Source organism: Vanacampus margaritifer, chromosome 7 (assembly GCF_051991255.1).
Source record: "Vanacampus margaritifer isolate UIUO_Vmar chromosome 7, RoL_Vmar_1.0, whole genome shotgun sequence".
NCBI lineage: Eukaryota > Metazoa > Chordata > Actinopteri > Syngnathiformes > Syngnathidae > Vanacampus > Vanacampus margaritifer.
In genome coordinates this window covers 15,141,582-15,166,929 of record NC_135438.1, presented here as the reverse complement: position 1 = coordinate 15,166,929, position 25,348 = coordinate 15,141,582, and the positions used below count along the sequence as shown (strand labels likewise).

General features: G+C 37.6%; 1 protein-coding gene across 2 annotated transcripts in view; it reads right to left on the bottom strand.

The window, feature by feature from the left end:
* The window catches only part of sgcz (sarcoglycan zeta), a 265,996-nt gene that overhangs the window by 26,766 nt on the left and 213,882 nt on the right, over positions 1 to 25,348 (bottom strand). For both annotated transcript variants that reach the window (XM_077571991.1, XM_077571992.1), the window contains exons 5-6: positions 7,680 to 7,802; positions 7,321 to 7,393 (exon numbers count right to left, since the gene is read on the bottom strand). In XM_077571991.1, coding sequence (XP_077428117.1) covers positions 7,321 to 7,393; positions 7,680 to 7,802 — 196 coding nt within the window. The remainder of the gene's footprint in view (positions 1 to 7,320; positions 7,394 to 7,679; positions 7,803 to 25,348) is intronic.

Here is a 25,348-nt window from a genome sequence, read left to right as displayed (position 1 = left end):
TAATTTGCTTATAATGACCTATTTGAACTTCACTGCTATTGTATGTTAATTAGCAGTCGTACTGTTACTTTGCAAATGTTGTTGTTTTGTTTTTTTTTATCCCCCAAGATAATTACAAAGCACCATTCCTAACAATAGGTGTACACATAAGAAAAAAAAAACACAACCCACAATTGTCATTTAAAGCAAGCATATTGGATGATGACATAGGTTTGTCATAGTTTGGCTATTCTTTACATTTCTATAATTTCTACCGGGAAGCTGCAAGTTGATATATTAATGATTCTATTGGTTTTAAAAAAAGCAAAAAATATTCACCATAGATGCATAAAAATGCTTATCTGACAAACTAACTGCTCACCAGATTGGCAACCATCCTAATGTAATATCAACAGTATTAACATACAATACTACAATCATTAAAAATTAATAAAAAAAAACATCAAGTGAAGCACATTTCTCAAGTCATGAGAATCTTTTCCCAAAGGCACAGTTCAAAGAGAAAGTGGCTTATTCAAAAATTTAATGATATCCAATTACTTTGACATGAACCCCACTTTTTAATCAAAAAAACAGCCAGGGGCGGCCTTATTCACTGAGTTTTTTCCCTTCTTTTTAGAGCTAATTAGGTGTTGCTCTTTGCCATCCTAGACTGCATTCCTTCATCAAATTCTTCATTGAAAAACCTGTTTAAATTAACGCTTCAACAATTGTGTGGAAAATACTTTGCTTCAGATCCTAATGTTTAAATAAAAGAAAGGCGAAGGCTCAGACACATTTTAGACACGTAATTTGTTAGACCTATGAGTTTGGCCCTATTTGAATGTTCCAAGTCACTTGCTGAGAATCTCATTATACGCTACTCATCTCACTAGTTCCCACTGTTAGAAGCTATAAAATGTTTATTAAATGAATATATCTTGCAAGCTTGAAATAAGCTTTTGTTGTTTTGGAATCTAGAGGTTGAGAGAGGAGAAATAGATTCTCACTCTCCTTACTCCCTCTTTTGAAACGGAACATTTCTTAATTAGGCTGATTTGGAAGTACTCTACACCGCCAGGACACAGGGCCATTAAGTCAAATCGCTCTTGTCATTTGGAGACCTAATACAGAAAAACAACTCAGAACATCAAAGTAGAATATCCATTTTGGAGTAGAGAGGACCAGGTTAAGGGTCCTATCGTACGCAGGTGGGAGAGAGAGATGAATGCAAAAACGAGGTAAGCACTAGGTGTCTTTGATTTGGTTTAACAGTATCTCTCTCCCTTTGCTAAGGACACCGAGCCTCACTGAAGGCAAACCACTTAATAAGTTAATGCAGCACAAGTGGGCTGGTCGGTGACAGCAATTAGCAGTAATTACTTGTCCACCAGCACCACCCCAGGACTATGAATGAAAAGGCTGAGGGATGAAACAAGATCAGTTGCAAGTTTAGCCCTTTTAGGAGACTTATCAAAAAGGCAGTAACTCAGAACATAAAACAAAGGCCCCAAGAGTTTTGCCTACCCATGCAAGGATTCTTTAGAATGGACGGTATGCTTATTCCAGATAAACCACACAAAGAAAAAATTTGCTTAGTCTATGAAGTATGTATGAAGGAATTAAGACGATTGTCTTGTGTTTCCATATGGGAAAATTGCATACTTTTTGTACTTTAGAGAGCAAATCCCTCTTGGTTCATGCTGGTTCAGTTAGGATCACTTAATTAAAACGTAGAAACTCTTGTGCAGTCTTCCCATGAGTTTTCCCATGAGCATAGTCGGAATGGCTTTGGAAAAAAGAGGAAAAAATGATTTGGCAAGCATGACGATTTACATGGCATTATTTCATGCTATACATTGGAATATCAAAGAGTGACTAAGGTTGGGGCTTTGAACCTGAGCTCTACTCCTCCTGTGTGAATTGTACATGCTATCCTTGTGCTAGCGTGGGGTTTCTGCTGGGTACTCCAGTTTTCCGCATTCCAAAAATGAGAGGTGGGCAATTTACAAAATGTTGCTGGTCTGTCATTCGTTGGCATCCTGAGCCCATCATTAGTCCGTCAGCCATTCCATTTATTTCAACCACGTTTCTGTCATCACTTCGTCACCACTATTTTAGGACAGACACACAGAGGTGGGAATTCCTTAGTCCGTCATTTGTCAATTGTCTGTCAGGACAGACTGAGAAGTCGGTACATGACCCGGTTAGTGAAGATTACACTGACTGACGAAAACTAATTTCTGCCAGTGCTTAGTTTGCCTTTTTTTTCTTTCTCAACATTCGTCAGCAAAATGGGCATCCGTTAGTGATGGACTGATGGAATGCCCACCTCTGCCCAACTCTCAAAATGGTCCTTATGTGAATGGTTGTTTGTCTGTATGTGTAGGGTATACCCCGCCTCTTGCCCAAAGTCAGCTGGGGTTGGCACCAACCCACCTACAACCCAAGTGAGGATACACCGTATAGAAAAAGAGGTTTTGTTAACTGATTCGCTCGCAGCAACTAGTTAGAATCTGGTTCCCAACCAAACAAAGGGTCAGACACGACTGAGGGAAAGAGGCTGGTGTGTGTTACAGGGTCATTACCGGATGAGGATAGATTTTGGAGCAGCTGGTCTAACTAATTTAATGGGGAAGGGAAACACATTTTAAAAGGATTTGGCTCCAAGAGCTACTTGCTACTTGTCCTAAAACTAGGCAAAGTATTCACTGGAGAATTAGTATCAAGTTGAAGCACTGTATTATAAACTTGAACAAGACTAGATTATACAACTACATGAGTTTTTTTCCACCGCCGTCACATTTTTAATGAGCAGCCTCAACTAGGACATCTGCTACAATAGGACAATCAATTTGTTGCACTGTGATGTTGAAAAATGTGCGCTATGCCAAATCATAAGTTAATCATGCTAAAAATGACTCCATAAATAATGCCTCACAAACAAACACAAGCACACAATGAGCAATGCTTTAATGTTAAAGCTTCTATTTGAAAGTCAGGACTGAAAGATCAGCCAATCTGCTTTCAGTCAAGGAATGTTGCAAACAAACATGCAGCTGCGCTTACTGATGCATATTCACTTGTCATATTCTTTTACTCGGATTTAACGCTCTCCTGTGCCCCTTGAGAAACGGAAGGGATGGACAGTAGTTCCTCTGCACTGAACTGAAAATAGAAGGTTACATGGATAGAGTCTTGGGGATAAAAGGCAAAATGGCAAAGAGCTCAAATCAGCGCCTTTGCCTACACGAGAGTTAAGTCTCCCTCAGGGGTCTTCTCAAGTGCCACGGAGGGCTTAAATGAGAGGAGGAGGAGGAGAGCAAATGTGGAAAACTGTGGGTTTCGCTGGGGAGAAACTGACTCAGCAACAGCTCGCTTCTCTCTGTGATGTGGATCCAAGCATTAGAAAGTTACAGATCTGACTCGAATGTCTCCAAGCACGGTGATGCGGCAGCGCGAGACTTCTCAGCTATTGATTTTACTCTCCCTGCTCAGTCAAAGTATTGCTTTCCCGTGCAGTTGTGTATTTAGTGGTGGTGCCCTCAATACCTACAGATACTCCTTTCCAATATGAGAACTCTGTTTGTCACTTAATGATCGTTGTCAATGTGGTCATTGCTTTGCAACGTTATTACTGCTTTATTTATATGTTTGCATGTGCTGCTTTCAGGTACACACGAGATCAACAAGCCTGAAGGGAACGATCCTTTTGTCTAATGGTGCAAACAACAATTGATGCAATCAGCAGACTAACAAGTCAGACATCTTCAATTATGAGACAAGTAGGTCTATGATGCTTTTCAGGTCACTTGAATAACATTTTGCTGTCTGTGTTATGTTAAAATATGAAGATTTGCATATCATTGCTGTCCAATAAATATTGTACAGCTTTTCCCATTACGGTATATTGTGGGTCACGTCTTGCTATTTATGTGTAACAGCTATCCATCTGTCTATCGAGGGAAAATCCTGCTGCAGTAGATCATTTTGTTATGGGCTCTCACAGTATACTTTCTATAAAGACCTCTTTTGTAGCAAAGGTGAGCAACAGTCGCTGAAGCCCTTTTGAGCAGTTTAATGAATGCCGGGAAAACAGTAAAATCATAACACACCAAGGTTATTATTAATAATGAAAAATGAACAAAATAACAACAATTTTAATGAATTATTATTATTATTTTAAAGATAATTACCTAAAACTACACTTTACGGTTTTTAAACTAAAACTATACTTATGCCAGTTTTTCATCTTTGACTAATAATTTTATACAAGACATTTTGGGGTTGATTTTAAATACATTTACTTTGGTATTATTGTACATTGGTGGAATTGTAGTTTAATAGCTGCCAAGTACTCACTGCCACTTGATGAGACACATGTCGCTCTTCTTTTGTGACTCAACTCAGCTCAGATTGTGATGCTACGTAACAAGTGCTCTCCTTTTTTTTTTTTTGAAGTACATAACACAACTGGGCTTAAGTTTCAGAGTCTCGTTATAAAGAAAACAAATTTATTTTGAAATTTGTATCTTTTTTTATCTATTGGCAATTTTTTTAAACTACAGTCAAATGTATGTAATTACTTTAAAAAGTTCAAATTATGAAGTGGCGATGGATTTAGTATTTCTTGATAGCTTTTTTTACACATCAACATAAACCATAACACATTTGAAACCTTTTCTCAGTCAATATTGAGATTGTTTTCTTGAAGATCTCAAACCATCACATACTGTAATGTAATGCCATGCCAACACTTTAGGCTGGCCCCTCCCCATATACTTATGAGGAAGCGGAATACTACGAACATGCCTTACAGTGGGTATCAAAACAGAGACTTCGACAATAGATAGCAAAGTGTGCTATTTGGAAAAGAGCATTATGCTGCCACTAGCAGCAACTCAGTTCAAGCACTGTGCCGCTTCACTTTCAAGTGTCTGAAACTTCCGTCACAGCTGCTATCCGCGAAAGAACTCTTTTAACGTTTCAAGTGACAAAAAGTGATCTGAGCTGCCTCTAGCTCCCTGGTCACTAAAAGCCTACTAGTTACACGGAAGGAGCATGAAAACAGAGAGAAGAGTTTAGTTGAGTCCATGTCCTCCAGAGGCATTCATAGAGAAGTGGTGGCAGAATTTATTTTGTATTTTGTACTGTATGAATAACAAATGACATTGTTGTTATAAAGTGATAAATATTATTCTCTCTCTCTCTCTCTCTCTCTCTCTTTATATATATATATATATATATATATATATATATATATATATATATATATATATATATATATATATATATATATATATATTAGAGTCCTAATGGCAACATTAATATTCCTAGGAGCTTCCCTTTCTGTCATCTTTTTAGCTTGTTTAAAAGAACATTACTCTTTTACTTCATCTGAACCTCAAACTCACTTTGTCCCCTTCTGTTCCTTCAATATGCAAAGGGTCATATTTCCTCTGAAACACATTCGCTTTGATCTCAATTATTTTTTCCCCCTCAGAGGCCGTGTCGAGTCTTTTCAATATCTGTTCTATTTCTGAACTAGGTTCATTAGATAACGCATAGGCTAGACAGATTGATTGGCGAATAGAAAGAAATAAATCTGGTGGGGGGCAATCAAATTATAATGAAAAACTCTTCTTCTGTTAGCATTTCAGAGAATTGGCCATTAAAAATATTTCTATATTTATTCTACAACAAATAGCTGTTTCATGATAGTAATGTACTGTACTTTTGCTCAATAAACTAACTATATATTGTGAAATTACTCACTTAAGGTTAGTAAAATAAATAAGTAAGTAAATAAATAAATAAATAAATAAGTCTTACCTGCTCAGTCAAATCAGACAAATAAAAGAATTGTACACAGGAAAGTGTACATGTGATGTTTCAGGCATTTCCCTCTGGCCATTCATTACTTTGTCATAAAGTTTTATTTTAATTAAATTTTACACTTACGAATTATGAGAATTTTACTGAAAACATTGACTCTACAGTTAACGCAAGCTTGATGTTGAAGACAGTTTCAACAGATTCAGTTTTCATTATTTTCTATTAATAAAAACTGAAACTGGATTAAAAGGTGCATTGTGCCGTTTAATAAAGGTAATATTAAAGCTTTTTCTACATCATGCTTGCTCCACCGATGCCCAGATGAGTACGAAGAGCCCTGACTGTTTTACTCTGACTGCACCTATCAGCTTTTATCTTCTCTTTATGGTAGAGTGTGCAGACCCTCACACTCCACAATTTATTTGGGGAGGGGAGGGGTGAAGTGGTGGAGGGTGACGTCATGCGCAGTTGCTGCAGTTACCCTTTGGGCCAGAGGTGGCAGTCATGAGTTAAAAAGTGACAAACTGCACAATTTCCTTTAAATAAATGGATCAACGTCCCAAATGGATTGTGTTCAATCCAAAGTAATGAAAAAACTAAAGATTCCTTTCCAAAAAGAACAAACAACAAACAGTTCTCTTCAAACACTTCAAGGAACAACAACTTCCTCATATAATTTCCTTACATCACTCAAAATTCACCACCTTTGTCATCTCTTGGCTCCCTAGCCCACACTCCCTTCTCTTCTTTGTTTCTTCATTTTCTTCTTTACTTTTGTTTTGGCAATTTCTTCCTAGGTTTCCTTCCTAGGTCTAGTGGAACCTCATGCTAAATCATGTCTGACAAAGCCTAAAAGAGGCATATGATAAAAGGGAGAACTTCAGATGCTGAGAAAAGATATCTGAAAACACTCCTCAGCAGGTACAGATATGCACTGTGAATAGTGTGTGTAATCCTTTTTTAACAGACAATCACACAATAAAAACAACATTGAGCAGTGTGAGCAGCATCAGCCGAGCTTGTTATCTGGCTTGGGACTTGTGGTGTCTTTTGCGCTTCCATTTTAATTTAATTGTGCGAAATGATTTAATTTAATTTGATTGCTTGTCCCACCACTAAATACAGTATCACTGTTGTCAGAGTGATTGGATAATTTGCATGCATGCATTATTGAAATACTTTCCATAGGTATGTTTTACGTTTTTTTCATTCCAGTAACCAAGAATATTTGGTCATATATATCAGCAAAATATACCTCTCTGTAGTATGGTCATAAGAGGAGTATAACGGTGAATGAATAGAAAATTGTGACTGTCTTTGTGGCTTACTTAGAGAGAAAGTTATGAGTACAGTAGCTTGTTAGCGAAAGGAAACCGAATATGTTTTAATGGGGTGCGCAATTTAAAAAATCAATGACAAAAGACGAGGCATACATTGCATGGTTGCAGGAGAGTGACCGGTCTATCATCTATACTTCTTTTGGCTTGTATACAACAAAGTACTTACTTTAAATCCTGGAAGGGTTCTGCCCTCACGTGTGATGTCTGTACGGAATGGCTAAACACAACTCCTTCTGACCCTGTGAAGCGTGACAAGAGACACGTATAAGGTCAATAAAAAAAACAAAAAACAGCCTTTTCTGACTTCGAGAGCCATGCAAGTGTTCCTGTTGTATTTGCATTTCTTTCTGGATAAGACAGTCACTTCTAATGGAGCTAATGTATCCCCAATTATCAGGATCAGCATGTGGATGAACGTTTAATTTGTATTTGAATAGATCACCCTGGAATGCGTGCATTTTGTGTGTTTATGTGGTGCTGATAAAAAGAACAATGCGGACATTCCAACTTGAAGGATGAGAGCACCTGTCACTCGGAGTTTCTCAGTGCCGATGCTGATCTCCTCTTCATCTGCAGAGAACAGAACTCTCTCTCCGTCGGCACTCTTCACCTCAAACCTCTGACACTGGACCTCCACCATTTCCGAGCCTAAGAAAGCGGAAAAGAAAATGGGCTCAGAGTCAAAGAGTCAACAACATTTCAAGCGTACCTAATGTACCATGCGGATGTAAAGCTTCCAACAGAAGCATTTACGCGTGAGAGTTTGGCTTGAGTGACCGTTGAAGAATGTGAACTCTGAACCGCAATGTGCAGAAAAATATTCACTCGGCCGTAAACATCCTGATTCATAGTGTGCAGTTGGTGGGCGTACTGAGTATGATCTACTAAGACAGCAATATTTCATCTTACATAGAGTGCGCTAAATGCTGTGTTTATTCACACTAACACATTGCACAGGCTGTTGGCACACACCCGCCATCACATTTTTTTTCATCGTAGTAGCTATTTTTGTGTTGAATTGTTTATCACTCAGAAAATATAAAATATAGAGAAACATCGGCGTGTTTTTTTTAATTGGTGGGTACTAATCCCTGAAATGACCCAGACTCAAGGAAAAGCAGACTTGAAAGGAGATTTGTCATAGTTGATATGGCATGACTCCTTCTTATGATTGGCTCACGAAATAAATCACAAGTTTGCATTGTGTTAAACATTGGACAAACTCACACGCAGGTGAGAACTCACCCCCACCCACCACCACCACCTACTGCTTGGCTCCCAGGCTATTAAGAGAGCCAATTAGACACCAAGAGTGACCTGTCAGTCTCAATCAAACTTTATTAGCCTCTATCAAAGTGAGAGGAATCAATCCCCCCCCAACCCCCAAGTTGCTGTCCTTTTAAAAGTATCTGGCAACTTTGACAAAATAAGCAAGCAAGATTTGTGCTACGAAAAGTCGACTCATCCTAAAGTGAAGTGTGCTAGTGCTACAAATGTATGGAAAGGTTTGAAGAGACGTTGAGAGACATAATGACAGGGGAATAAAAACAAGGGGAATAAATGACTTTTAAGTTAGCTGGAGAAAGAGAGGCTGCTTTAAATTGGAGATGTGCTGTCTCAGACATGAAGCTCCGCCACATAATATAGCTTCTAGAGCGGCTTTCCTTGCATTGGAACAGGTCAGCACATTTTGAAGGATGTGTGTTTTATTCACATCACTTATTTCTTGAGGGTGGATAAAATATTTTAAGAAAAGCTGGAAATCCTTGAGAGTAGGGAAAATGGGTAAAGAGATAAGGTTTGCATACAATACACAGTGGGGATTGTCTTGAGCCTCAGTTTCAGTGTGTTTTCGTGGCCTTTAATTCATGTTTAAAAAGAAAAAAGAAAATGTGTATGAAATGCGCTATAAGTTGCCGATCCTTGTATTGTCTTACAGTAGGTACAATGAGATGAAATAAACAAAGAAGGACAATTAAAGCACAATTGTTATCCAGTCTTGATTCATCAGCCCAATGTAACTGGTTCCTTTTTTGACTTCCCTTTTGACAACATCTACACTAATAGATGTCTTAAATAATGTAATCACTGCAAGAATTATCCAATTTAAACTTACGATACACACTATCCGAATAATTCTGTTGACCAATTTCTATTTTGTAATTAAATAAAAGGGGGCATTAAAATGGTCGCCAAGTAACTTTTCTTTTACTACTGTGCATTAAAGCATTAAGGCCATAATAAAGTTATATGGCTTGGCTATGCTGGAATTTTTAATTCCGGGCTTTAAATTAGTGTTTGCAGCTGTAAAGGCATATTATGCGAGAAGAACTTCAGACGGCTTGAGGATTCAAAACACAAATACAAGTCTGAAGAATGAATCATGCAAATAAACACATAAGTTATCTTGCTAAACAGGCAATAATGAACTCTAATTAAAATCGCCTTTACTGTGGTTTGGCATTATGCGATCCTCCTACATATACTTTGATTTCTTAATAAGTGTTGCCTTTGTAATTGCCATGTAAACATGACTTTAGCTAGACAAAAACAACAACAACAAAAACCTTTCAACATGTTTAATGAACCATTTTTTAAATTTCAGCTGCCTTTTGTTGTTTCCGTGTCTGTTAATTGTTTTTTTTTGTTTTTTTCCTTTCTGTTTTGACTGCTTGACTGAGCAGACACCTCAGGCGAGGCACATTTAAAACTATCAAAACTAAAAGGTTCGTGGGGCATTTGGACTTAAGCCTTAAATATTACATTTTACGACCACAGCGATATTAGCAGCCTAAATTCCATTTCATAACCAAATGTCTTTTCTTGATCTTTACGTTGTCCAATCATAATTTGTGATAGTCTATGCTCAAAATATACAGGAAGGATACTATCTCATCAGGGTCAAAGTCATTTTTATTGGCAGTATATTGACATAAAAAAAAAAAACGTTGTGAATATCGTTTGAGAAATGAGCAATAGATGACTTATTTTCAATGTCCATGCATTGCCTTTGATGGGAACGTATAACTTCCTTAATTCAGATCTGTGTCCGGTAGAAGTTTGAAGACTTCAGGCGGCAAACCAAAACCCAACCAAATTACTTCAGGACCAAAACTAGTAAGTCAACATCGGACAATCTCCTAAATTGACTCGCAAAGTGGATTACTCTGGATTGTATAGACTGTTACTATACTTAAAATTCTATAAAATATAATAATCCAATATCACACACTGGTTAGTTCGATATTACCTGCCTGTTGTTGCCCGCACAAATATTTTGCATACAAATTTATGTACTGCATGTAGAAATGAAAATCAATAGGTTGTGAGGATGGTATAATATTTGAAGATGAAGTATTGAGTTCAGGCAATATTGAATAATAATGTATATTTATGGGCAAATGTTCAGCGGCTTTAAGTGCACTCGGTTGTTATTAGTCTTAAGATATATAGTGAAAATGTGAAAAGTAGGTCTAATGTAGGTCAAAGCAGCAAATTCGCTCTTAGTTAGGCTTTGGCAATGACCCTCAAGGTAATCATGCATCAGTGATCACCAACTCAAATGCAAATGTCAGCCAAATTCTTGCCTTGAGCAACGGAACTACAGAGTAAAGGTTCTTGTTTGTGTTGTTGCGATGTTGAACATGCGTCACATATTAGCAACAAACTCGCGCGGAATATACTAACTAATGAAGTATTAAAGACTGCAATAGTGCATATGTACACTATATCAAGTCATGTAAATTGTGGTGAAAACACCTTGAACAGCCAAACAGATTGCACTCATTAGCCTGTCATATGCTTCAGGCTATGAGTGGATTTGCAAACTAACCATCCTGATGACTTATTCAAATGTGTCAGGGCTTATCTATGGATTCATTTTAGCATTTGTGGAAAAAGTCAGGCTGATATGCTTGCCATTTCCTCTCTGTCAAAAATACTACATTTCATGAATATTCAAAAACCCTGTTGGCTGTGTTCTGTAAGGTACAATGTTAAGAATTAAGTGGGTTTTTAAGCGGTGTGATGAGCATGACAGATTGATATGACATAGAGCAGTGATTTGTGTTTTATACTGAGTGTGGCAGTAGTTCTAGTTGCAAGACTTACTGTATATGAATATAAAGAGCCAGGTAGCAATGCAGTAGTTCAAGCAAATGGAGTATGCATCAGACCCTATAAAGTCAAATGCCCCCAAGCATCACTATTTGGGATTCTACCAGACTTTTTAGGAGCAATGTGACTCTGAAGTCACACAAAACTTTGACTTTGTTATTCACAGAAGTTATTTTTTCGTGTGGTACATCTGTGACACAACTATCTTTAGTTAGCGAGTGTTTTCTTGCTTTTACAATTTAACATATTTCATTTTTTCCCCAAAACTTTTATGACTAAGTAATATCAAAATGTCAGTCAAAATGCTCCTTGTCTAATTTTTAAATGGTAAATGAAGGTGACAGTTTGATCCAGGAACAGGTTATTTCTTCCTCTTGAATATTATTTGGAAATCTGATGTTGTGGTTGAGATTTTCTCTATTCACCAGGGCAGTGTGAGAGGGCGGGGCAGAGCTGCTGGAGAGCAGGGCTCGTTCTGCACACCTGCAGGACATCGGCAATCAGCCGGCTTGTTAAGCCGACTCCAAACGCTCCTCCCATGCCAGACGATTTTTGCCCCAAGATAACTCAACCCTGCTTTCCAGTTTCGCTAGTTGAGATTTATGTTAATTTTTCCCTTGTGGTGATTTTGTGTTTTTAACCTTTTGCAAGAAGAGTTTTTCCCTGAGAAAGTGATTTTTTCTTTGTTTGTGCTCAATAGCCTTTTGTTCACGATTCTGCATCTGGGTCCTTGCCATTGACCACAACGCTTTTGAGGGAGCGATCCACCCCTCCCTCACTTGTAAAGGTGTGAAGCACTTGGAGCATGGAGGCGCGCTCATGTGAGTGAAGGCCAGGTGCACCTCATTTCCGTTGATTGGACTCACTGGATTGTCTCAAGCGGCAGCCAGGGGAGGGGAAATGGGATACTCGTCTTTCCTTTGTGAAGCAATGTTTATTTGATCTGAACATGATTTGTGAGAACACTGCATTTCTATTATGTGTGTATATATATGTATATATTTTTTCAGTGACGTAGTGTTTTGTATGTGGGCGGGGTCACCCTTCAATTACGGTTGGTGGTCTTTCCTGTGTTATGTATGGTAACAAAATAAACCATTCCTTCCTTCCTTTTCCTTCCTTCAAATAAAGCTTTTGGAATCACCTGCTTATGACAAGGTCAAGAGGACTATTTTACTGATAGTGGGATAGCTTTTTATATTCACACATATTTTTTCTTTAGTCGGTGAAATGTTTTTACAAAAATATATAAAGTGGTTTATGTGCAGAATGTCTGAAAACATTACTGCTGGAATCCCAATAAAACGACACTTTAATCAAAAGTTTCCCTTGTTGAACTTTCAAAATAAAAATGATATGAATGCCGGGAGGATTTTTGAAGCCGAGAGAGAGAAAGAAAAAAAAATCAAATTTCATAAACAGAAAACTATAACAATAATTTAATGGTTTAGTCTAGTAACTGAGATGTTGAGTTTGTTTTTGCTTCATCCCCCTCACCCCCATTCAATGAAGTAGTATATCAACGTTATATGTAATAAAATATGCAGTATAATCCATTCAGCCATTTCATACCACTTATCATATTCAGGGTTGCAGGGAATCTGAATTCTGTCCCAAACGGACACAACATATACACTCATATTCACACTAGCTTGCCGCAAAAAACTAGCCAGTATGTGCTACTACACAGTGTCCCCAAAACAGCAACCTCAACAAAGTTATATATCTTGTGTAGCGAGCAAACCAACTAACTGTTCAAGATAAGTGAGAGCGGCCACTGTTCAGTGAAAGGGAGCATGGATGTCTGAAAGTGAAACGATGAAAGGCAAAAGCAATTGCATTATTTTGCCTTGTCTATGAGGCAACAACATGAAACCAAAGGGTCACCACCTATGAATGCATTTTTATTTTATTTTTTTTCCTGGGCCAGACCTTTAATCTTGTCTGTGTTCCTTTAACAACTCTTAGGAAAGAAACATTCATAATTTGACCAAAAGTGTTAAATAGCAAGACTGCAAAAGTGGCAGGTTGGTGGCCCAATTACTGTAACAACTTATAACAGTCATTAACATCATAAAAGATAAAAGGGAGAGACATCGGGGAGGCAGATTAGTGCTGTTTGTTGGCTTCATTTATCAATCTGATTTCAAGTCTGCAAGAGAAATAGGAGTGATAAACTGCTAGAGGAAAATCGAACATTAAATGTGATGTATTTCATTTGACAACTTAGTGTTCACAGTCTAATCGATGTACTGTTTACAATTTGGCTTTTTTGTCCTCTTGTTGTTGGATGATTTTTGGAACCATCTTCTAAATTCTTTAATTTCTGCAATTGCAAAAACAATGGCAATAACATTGAGCTTCTTTCGTCAGCACTGAATGTAAAAGAAAACAAGTTGGAAATTTAGGATGCTGTGCAGTCTGGTGTGTTGTGGACATGACATAAGTTCAGTTGTTAACTCGTTAAGCTTGCGTCATATATGTCAAGAGATTACTTTTTGTTTTGCAGGAGCTTTACACAGCAAAAGTATTATGTAACATACTCATTTATTCAACCTACCATACATGGACATTTTTTCTCCAGAGCCTATGCAAGTGTATTGAAGGGGTATTTATTTGGTATTTGCATAAGGTGTGTCTTGCAATAATGTATAAGACAATTTATGTATACGGCATTAAAAGAGTTATGAATCTTTTTTTTTTTATATATATTAATGCTGCCATCATGAAGGTCCTTTGCAGCTCTTATACATTTTTATTTTCTGAAGTTTGCTCTGTGTTATACTATTCCAAGGATAACGGGAATGACGTTTTCCATCAAACTCCTTTGGTTGCCATGTAAAGCTGAATCTTGAAAAAAAAAGAGTGTCAGTACATTGTAACTTTATGGCAGTCAATAAAATATTCATTTTCAGACACATTCCAAGCTCATAAAACGAAAAAAAAAAAAAGATGTCTCCTTTTCCCCATTGTCCTTTGGCCTGATTGATATCGAACAGAGGACTGTTAGCCTTAATACCAAGGTAAAGATTGCATCTTTAAAATGATGAGGTGGCTCTAGACATATCACATAACTGTAAAATATGGTATATTTCCATAGGGAGGTCTGGTGGAATAAGTCAGGGGCAGTTCGTCAATGATGTATGTGGAGAGAGGGGCACACAGTCCAACAAAAAAAAAAGAAAAGTTTAATACTTTCTTTACAGAAAGGACATTCTTATCTACCTTATCTACAAAAAAAAAGACATAGGTTACCACTAGCATTTGTCTTTATTTACTTATTATATCGTCGTCAATTGACCTTTGCATACTATATAAGTCAAATGAAAGCTATAGGATCAGCATTGGAAGTATATCCACGTCTTTATTAAGTCCTTGGCAGCCTCTTGAATGTATTTCAGTTCATTAATGCTCCAAGCTATGTATTATTAAATGGCTCATTACAATTATTGACTTGATCATGGACTGACTTTATAAAATTGGAAAGATGGGCTGCCTGATCTATTGATTGAATGAGGCAGTGACACAGAATGATACTAATTTCAGCATTATCTTTTTTTTGTGTGTGTGTGTGTTCTGTGCCACCAATTAAAGGCAGAAAGACCTCACTCTAGCTGAAAATGAGATCACTGTGAAACATGATTGTTATGTACATCATTTGTTTCTCAATGGGGGGATTTGCAAAGATGTAGATTCATAATTAGAACGTGTGTAATGGAACAATTGAATTTTATGCAAGGCTCTGCAAGTGCTCACTCTCCGCACACTAATCAGAAGCCAATTTTCGCCGACATTCAGCTGCTTAACTGCGACACCAACCTCATGTTTCAAAAACGCGATTGCATTCATTATGTTCACGGTATTCTTTATTTGTGCACATACGAATCCACAAATCTTAACTACAACGGCACATAAAAGCTTTTGCCTTGGGAACAGCAACATACTTTTACCACCAAGAGTATCATTAAGCACCTATTAACCTTTTGCCTTTCGGTCCCTTAATTTCAGCCATTTTATAATCGCAATTTCCAAGCAACAGCGTCGGAGAAATGAGCGGAGTGATTCCACTCTGATAAAAGAGAATGTAATTAGTGTAAGAAGTTAAAGATGATGATAGCGATAAAATGGAGTTTAGAAGGCAGTAACAAAGTCGATGGGGAATTAATGTGTTGCATGAAGAGATGAGATCTATGCATGATTAAAAAGCTTGTGCGAATGGGAGAAATGACAATCAAGGGAGGGAGCACTTAGACCTTAAAAAGAGGTAAGAAAAATGTGCACTCATTAATGGAATTATGCTTCTTTTTCATACCCACCAATCGAAATTAAAAAGAAAGTACTTCAGCAAGTACAGAAAGATGCATACGCAGTTTGAATAACACTCAGAACAGCATAGACATCTACCAAAAAACAGGGTTGCTGTTAGTAATCACTTCAAGTCACTGTCTTTAAAAAAAAAAAAAAAAGCCCAAGTCCCTAATCTTGGGTGCTGATAGACTCGGACCTGACTTTCAGCAGTCATACTAAATCAATCACTAAAACAGCCTTTTAACAACTGAAAAACATATGCAGGCTGAAGGGTTTGTTTACAATTTGCGATGAAGCCGATGCGAGTTTGTAGCGTGCGCAACATGTCAACACTGCTGCAATGCAATCAAAAGCAGCAAATACATAGTAGCCCACTATAACGAGGTGTTTCTTCTTACACTCCGGCACAATTTTTCAGTCAAACCCTCCCACGTCTCTATCGTCTCAGGAAAGTGAGACATTTTAGTATCAACAAAAACATGATGATGATGGTCTGCAAGTCACTCATATAATCCATTTTCATCTTTAATATCACATCCTGGTAAAACTTGCTCACTAGCAAACAAAACAAAAACTGTCACGCGTCACAGAGCAAGCTGGCAAAATAATTGGTTGACCACAGTCTACGGTCGACACTGTCCCATCTGTATGAGCGCTCTGTTATCAGGAAAGCCACCTTGATCACTGTGGAACCCACACATCCCCTCCATCATTCACTCAGTCTCCTCCCATCAGGCAGAAAATACAACATCCCACTGGCCAGAAAAATACTCCCTAAAAAAAATCTACCAACTGCAATAACAGCCCTCAACACTAGAGGCATTTCAAAATCCGTAACCCATAAGATCCATCCATCCGCCCGGTGGGTGGTGGGTGGTGTCTGGTCAGTGCTGGATTTCACTTTCCTTTCTTTGGTCCTTCCTCGGGTCTCCTGACGGCCTCACGACTCTGGCTGGAAGTGTTCGGTTTAGGTGAACGGTATGGGATTTTTTAATAGGTTTTAGGTGAATTAATGAATACACACTCACACACACGCACACACACACACACACACGCACACACACGCACACACACACACACACACACACACACACACACACGCACATACACAAACTCACCCACATTCAAAATAAAATAAAAAATAAAAAAAGAGAGCGCAATGATGATGACATGTCAAATCGGTAAAATTACCAAATGAACAATACTGTGCTCTCCCAAAAAAAAAAAAGAAAAAAAAAAAGATCCATCCATCCATCAACTTCCTTGAGGACAAACAAAAAATGAAGTAAAATAATATTGTAGATGAGCAAGATAATTATGATAAAGTTGTTTTGCTCGTGTTGTCTGATTAGTGATGCTCTTCCTGTCTGGGGCAGAAAAAGATTTTCCCTTGAGGCTTCTTTGGATCCTTGCTTTTGCTAAGGAACTTTCCATTCCTTTCCTATCTGAGCGAGATGACCCGAAAGTGAATGGAGGGGTAGGTTGTTGGTACAAATGCATCAGGAAGGTGCCGCAATGCAACCTTCAAGCCATCTTAAGTACAACCTACTGACTCCTGACCAATCTTTATGAAAGGAAGGAAAATATGTTACCCAACAGTTTAGCAGATTATTTCTTTGCAATAACCATGCTACTTTACAATAAATCTTACGCAATTGGACATCTTGTTTCCTGCCTTTTTTATTCCTACCAATGCCCAATTGACTATTCTGTTGTTGCCATCTTATTTGGTCTATTAGATGAGTTCAGGCCGTACAAACAAGACATATTTAGCAACTTAACGACATATTCATTTAACAATCAGGAGTATCAGTAATGTGTAGTGTAGTACCACATAGAGCAACAACAACCTGGTCATGCACTGCTGTGGGATGGCATCCCATTCTTGTTTGTTTTTTTTCTTAATGTTTTTAAATGGCTATGTTCAATTGTCTAAGTTGTTTTATGTTTGATTATTTATGTATAGTCATTTGTTACAGTTGCAGGTTTAGTTGTTGCACATGAATACGAAAGTAAATCAATTTTAAGAATTAGTATCTTTACTGGAAACTGGCACATTAACTGTTTGGTAGGAGTTAAAAAAAGAGGAAGAAATTGTCCTAATGGGAATATAAATACATATAGAAACACAGTGAGTGAAAACCAATAAGCTCTGCATTTCTTAAAAAAAGATAATAAAAAAAAAAGTTGCATTGGATGTAAATTTCTTCATTTGCCATAATTACGAATTTCAACCACAAGGAATGTTTACATTAGTTTGCATTTAGCTATACAATAATTAATTGAAGAAATATATATTTTTAAAGTAATAAATGAATAAATAAATAAATTGATTTTAAAAAGCCCTAAGCAGTTTATACCTAGCTCCACCTCCCCTTACTTTCCCAAAGAATGACGTTCGTTACATCGTCGCCCGATGGCAGGCACTGAATATCTTTTGCCTGTTTGCATTCACGACATAAACATTTTATTTTATTTTAACTTATTTTGATACACATATTTAATTTCATGAATCCCAACGAGACATCCATGCTTTAAACAAGTACACACTTGCACTAAAGGAGTCATTGCATAAAATACAATCTATCCAACTGTTTTGGACCCTCATGAGTTTAGAGGTGTTGCTCAAGGGCATGTCAACAGTGCTTTCCAATTACCACTCACAATTTGCAAACTTTTTGAGATGCAAATAACTATAACTTGCTGATACAACATGGAGATTCACAACCTTGTATTTTACAAAAGCCATGTGGCCTGTCTGGTTAGCCAAACAGAAAACAGCATCTCTATATGCATTAGTGCTGCCAATACTTCTTCTGCTTGAGGAACATAAGCATTCATTAGTGGTACATGCATTTAGGAGATGAAAAGTCAATATGACAGCCAGGGCATAACACACACACACACACACACACACACACACACACACACACACACGCACACACACACACACACACACACACACACGCACACACCTGAGGAATAACTGCTCTGGTCAAATAAAAATGTTGCCAATGCTGCACTGCTCCAATTTCACTTACCAGGTGAGCAACTTCACACATGCTTAGAATATTTAAAAAGGGGCAGACTAATCAATCAGTGCCCCCCTAAATCTTATTACTTTACCAAAATATGTTTTTGGACAATTCTCTGCTTAAAAAGTAAGAACAGTTTAAATGACTGCTATAAGTTCACTGAACACCAAAATATATGTTTTTTCAATTTTAACCCTTGTTTTTTGAACTAGCTCAGAGTTGCTAATTTATCAAAAAAATATATAAAACATACTCCTAGGCATTCTGCAACATGATATGAAATAGATTAACAAAAAAAACACAATTTTACCATCTGATGGTTTGCTGAGAAGATGGTTTTGTTTGGATTGATTTCCAGCTCAACAAAACACCACGTTGCCAGCCATCTTGTCACCACCACTCTTGCTCAGGTAAGTGCAATATTCATCCACTAGATGGCCCCATGCAGGGGTCAGAAGTGGCACTCTGGACTTTTGAAGTTAAATTTGTAAAAAAAAAAGAGAAGAAGGTCTTTGTTATTTGAGTAGCAGAATTTACAGGGGCCATATTTGACCCCATGCAGGAGTCAGAAGTGGCACTCTGGACTTTTGAAGTTAAATTTGTAAAAAAAAAAAAAAAAAGGTATTTGTTATTTGAGTAGCAGAATTTACAGGGGCCAAATTTGACCCCGTGGGTTCTCCAGGGTTAAAAGCAAGGACCATACAGGTATGCTAGCACGAGTTTGGTGTCAAGAACTTTAGAACCCATACCCGAAGCCCATCAAAATGTTGGAGATGAACTAGAATCGAGAATGTGAGCCAGGCCTTCAACAATATCGAAAGCGACTTCATGACAATGCATCACAACTCTAAATCTGTTTTCAAATGAGACATAATGTGAGAGGGTCACAGAATAAGCCGAACATCAACTTGTAATGGTTACGTGATTAGTGCAGTCCGTGTCAGTATTTTATAGTTTAAAACTGTGCTCAACCAATGTGATCTGACCAGGAATACATTTGCCTACTGTATTCCTTTTGATGGCTGGGATTCAACTGCTAATGCTGTAACATCACTACCTAGGTGGGTGAAAGGGTAGGGCTTCAAAACTCCCAAGTCCACACATCATCTTTATGGTCGGCCATTAAGAAGACAAAGATGAAAGGTTCTCACTCACATAAATGAGCTGACAGCGACAGAGAGGATGAAGAGAAAGAAGAGAAAGGGGGATGAAAGGAAGTGAGTGAGTGCAATAAAAATGAGATGAAGTGCCCAAGGCCAACACGCGCACTCAGAATCTCTTCTGCTGCAGATGGATCCTCAAGGGAGCTCACATGTTAAGTGTGTTTTGGAAACTTAAGTTAAGACACTTACAAAGTGAGCAGTTTGTTTCATCACATGGGTGATAGAAAAGGAACTATAGAAGATCCTTTTGCAAGAACATCTTCAGCTGCGTCTGCTCTATTTGGCACTGACACCACTAGGGCGGTTCACAAATGAGTGCTAACTCGAGTCGATGAGTCAATGGGCTCTTTGCACAGCTCGACTACTTCTCGAACTTAACACCACTCTTTTGTTTCCGGTCTTTCATGATTGGACAAACCTGATTAATCCAGGTGTGTCTGGCCATTGGCATCATGGTTACTGAGGTCAGGCACACCTGGATTCATCAGATTGTCCACTCATGAAAGACAGGAAATTAAGGAGTGGTATTGAGTTCAGGAAGTAGTGGATTTGTGCAAAGACCCCATTGGCTGTTAAACATGAATGCTGAAGAAGAATTTTCAGATTCAAGTGAGAATGATTCATAGCATATTGCCGCATGTACCTGTCCGTGTCTCAGGAAATGTTAGAATGGTAACACTTGTGAAAAGCTGCGACTGCTGGTCATCCAAATGAGGGGAACGTCTCCCACAGATCATCCAATCATCACTCAGCGGTTGAATGTTGAGGATCCGATGGGCGATAGTGGTGTGCGATACTGCAAATTTTAGTATCGGATCGATACCAAGTAAATACAGGTCCAGTATTTCCGATACCAATATCAAGATTTTTCAAAAATTATGATATATATATAAATTTTATATTTTTTTAATTAGCCAAATTGCTTAATCACAATAATTTTTTAAACAAAGGACAAAAATAGGGCAGTTTGTTGATTAATAGAAATTACTTTATAAATGTTTTTTGTCCAGAAACATTACAACCATAACAAAATACATTTTCACTTTCTTAAACAAAGTGCATGAAGTGATCATAGGAAAACAAATTCAAACAGATTCTTTATCATATACTGTTCTAAAACTACAAATACAAAAAATACAAAAAATCTGCCTTCATTGCACTTCTTTTGTATAGATTATCATGCAGCAAATATAAAACAACACACAAAACAAATTCTTTTTCAACAGGTTACACGATCCAAACACAGGAGGGCAGGAGGGAGAGCGGGAGCAAGTCTGCCTGTGCCTGCTCTGCTCTGACATGACAGACAGAAGTGGAGTGTACAGTGACATACTTGTTATCTGTTTGACCCACAACCGCAAAAGTGCATAAAAGTGGCAAACTGAAACTAAACTACTAGATCGATATCAAAGTGCCAATATCGATTCGATATTGACTTGGTATCGATAATACCGATATTTGAAACGATCCGCCCATCACTAATGGGCGAGAAAAAGCCCAGCATTTATCCAATGACTGTCCAGTTTTGTGCGGTGGCACAACCCACTCTACTGTGTGAATGAATAAATAAATAAAAGTGCAGTGGAACTCCAGGGATGAATTAGAAGGAAGTCGTGTCAGTTATTTTTGTTATTATTTAAAAAAAAAAAAATTTTAATTTTTTTTTTTTTTTCCAGAGCTCAGTATTGTTAATTCGGTAATTTTACTGATTTGACATGTCATCATCATTGCTCTCTTTTTTTTTTCTTAAAAAAAAAAAAAATAATAATAATTTTTATTTTGCATGTGTCAGTTATTTGTGATAAGTAGCTGATTCTGAACCAAGGATGAAGGTATTATATTATACTATATTATAGCACATAAATTGTACACACTGCAGCACACATTTCCTCGCTTAATTTTTTTTCAGGGGGAGGGGCATAGTGTATCAACGCCTTCTTCGTTACTTGAGCCCGATGGGAGGAGTGTCAATTCGGAATGTTGTGTTTACAAACTGCCACAGAAATGTGTTAGCCTTTAAACAAAGCAAGTAAAGTAAACATTTGTTTAAATTTGGTCTGCCTCAGCACTCCAGGTGATGCTGATGCTTCTTCCAATGTATTCTTCAACAAGGAATAAGTTGTTGCAGGGAGATTGGATCTGGCCGCTGCCTGTCAGTAGTTGAAAATGTAAAGATTATAATCGTGTGGATCTGGTGAGATTCAAAGGCGGAGAAAAGTAAAATCTTCTTGAAGTCTTTCAACAGTTTTGTCACTTCTACAAAAAATGTCGTCATGTAATTTGCTGTTAAATCAAGTATTAAAAACTATAACAAGTTTACAAAACACATCATCATGTCGGTGTTTAAAACTCAAGTTTCATATATGTGTGGCTACTTTAAGTGTATTTTACTTATTTCTTTGTGGACAGAGGCTGGAGGATAAGCAGAAAAACAGCTCCAATGTTCAACCAGTAGAAATTGACACTGTACATGTGAGATGACTTTGTGTTCAATCAAATAGTCTGAGTGTGTTAATCTTTTTTTTTTAAATGACTATGCTTCTGGCCAAGAAACCTTTTACTATTGGAAAGCTTGTTTAGTTTCCTCAAAAAATGATTGCCCATTTGTAAGGAACATACAGTCGTGGGATGAGCTGCAAAATATTCAATGATGGTGAATCATTTCAAATGGAAATTGACAGGATTAAATGTAAAATCTTTTACAATGGAAATAAACAGGATTTCCAATAGTATAAAATGTACTAGCATGATTCACTGGACTTGCAGTTACCCAATATGCTAAACACAAACAGTTATTAAATTAAATTAACTCATTCACTGCCATTGACGACTATAGACGTCAAAAATTCATTTGAACTATTTCTAGTTAGTTTTATTTTTTTCCCACTTTTGTTAACAAGAGTATGAAAACCTAGATTTTTTTTTATTGTACATTTAGAACAAATATAAAATCTATGATTAATTGCGAGTTAACTATTGAAGTCATGCGATTAATTACAATAAAAAATAATATCGTCTGAGACCCCTAATTTTTAATCATGTTTTATTTTAATTAGGGGCATCAGGCGATTATTATTTTTTTTTTAAATTGTACTTAATCACATGACTTCACTAGTTAACTCGCGATTAATCACACATTTTACATCTGTTCTAAATCTACAATATTTTTTCTCTAGGTTTTCATACTCTTGTTAACAAAAGTGGGGAAAAAAAGTGAAACTAATAGAAATAGTTCAAATGAATTTCTGACGTCTATAGCTGTCAATGGCAGTGAATGAGTTAATTCACAGAAATGTCTTTATTTTGAATATGTAGTCATGTTATGGTACAGTTCACTGTTTTCCATCTGTTTTCAACTTCAGCCATCCAAACTGTTACGTTAAATATTTCACCTTTCCATTCCAGTGGCAAAAACAGTACTTGTTCTTTTTGTGAGGGAATACAGATCAGGGTTTTACAGAGGTCAAACATTTATGCTTCAAATGTGGCAAGTGTCTTTGCAAAGAGGAAAAAATGTGAGGATGATTCTAAGGGTTCTTTATATGCTTTTGTTTGTGTGTGAGACAGAGTCATAAAAATGTGTTGCCGAATCAGCACAAAGGCAGCAGACAGCAGTGGCAGGCGAAGACCCAGGGGTTTCCACAAAATACTCCGGAGAATTCATTCCGTTCCATTCCGTCTTATCAAGGAGCCACTTAGACCTTTAAATTAATCGTGTGTGTATGTGTGTGTTTTTGCATGTGTGTATTTGTGTCTGAACTAAGAATATCCGTGTGAGGACAGTTGTCACAAGTTCTGTGCGGATTGCATTTTAATGTGCATGTAAAGTAATTTGTATTCAGGGGAAATGCTAGCTTTGGCTTGGCTTTGTCCAAAGTGTGTGTGCGTGTGTGCGCGCGTGTGTGTGCGCGTTACCACACAAGGTAGGTCATGCAACACAGTTCATGTCATCCTCTAACGGCCTGACTAAATTGACTGCAGACTGTCTCGCCAACCAATTTTACAGACTGATTCTGCCTCCTCCAAGATAGGCATACGGACACACTCCCATACATCAGCATTAAAGTGGGATTCTTGGTGAGGAAAGCTGCTTTGGGGAGCTTTAACAGTAGGACGGCAGCTGTCAGGGATTTCCTACCTTCAAAGTGTGAGAGAAGGTAAGACTGTACATGTGTGGACAGGGAGTGCCTGGTCAGCTTATGAAAAGAGCTGACATGTAAATACACACTGGTGCATTGAACAAGGTAAGGGAACTGATAAAAAATATATATATATAAAAAAAAGTTGACTTTTCCAAAACACACCACTAAAATCCCCTCGATGTAAACTAGTGCAATTATTGACGATAAAAGAGTGCATTTACCTGACACGCAACCCCAAATCATCAATGAGCGTGGAAATGTGCACGTTCTCTTCAGGCAGTCGTCTTCATAAATCTCATTGGAGCGGCACCAAACAAAAACTCCAGTAATACAGATTTGCCATTCATCACTGAACATCACTTTCATCCGCTCATTCACGGTCCATGATTGCTTTTCTTTAGCACACCGTAGACTTGTTTTTTCCCCGTCTAGGTGTTAAGCTTGGCTTTCGTTGAATTTGTAAATGGATTTTGACTTGTATAGCGCTTGTCTACCTTAGGTACTGAAAGCACTTTAACACTGTTTCCTCATTTTACCGACTGATGACGCAGCATCAGGATCAACTGGGGGTTCAGTATCTTGCTCAAGGACTCTTTGGCATGGTCACAAGGGCTGAGAATCGAACCTGCAACCTTCGGGTTGCGACGGAACAACCAACATCTGAAAATTCAGTAATTACATTTTCTTTTTGTTACCTTATAACTCTCTCTCTCTTCTTCTTCTTCTTCTTCTTCTTCAAATTTAACATAAATGATCCTCTTCCAGGAGTGGCGATTCCATAATTTTTGCCAGGGGTTTTGAACCCGGATACTTCAGTACACTTGTGAGATATCATCAGGCCCAGATTTCACACCAAATCAATTTGTGAGCAAATACAAGATCATCATTATTTCAGTATTCATACTAATTGAGATGTATTTGTGCCGTGAGATTTGTGTCATGTCAAATGGTTCCCTGGGCTCAATAAAGGTCGGAAAACTCTGCTCAAAATGAGGCGGGGAATGTGGAACTGGATCAGCTATGTGAACCACCAAAAAAAAAATAAAAACATAAAAAAATTAAAAACAGGAAAACAATTGCTATATCTAACAGTGACAAAATCAGGCTGTACATGTGGTCTATACCAAGGGTCCCTCCTCCAAAGCACCTGATTCAAATGATCAGCTCATCAGCTAGCTATGCAAGAACCTGATAATGATCCTGATCATTTGAGTCAGGTGTGTTGGAGGAGGGAAATATCTAAAACATACAGGATTGGGGCCCTCAAGGACCAGAGTTGGTGACCCCTGGTCTAGACAGTCTGAAAACTCAGACTACATTTTCTCACAGCTGACGTTAAAAGGAACGAAAAACTTAATTGGTCATAAAATACTGTAATTCCAATTTCTAGGGCTGTGTTTTCATGGTTGAAAAATTTCATTATACCAACG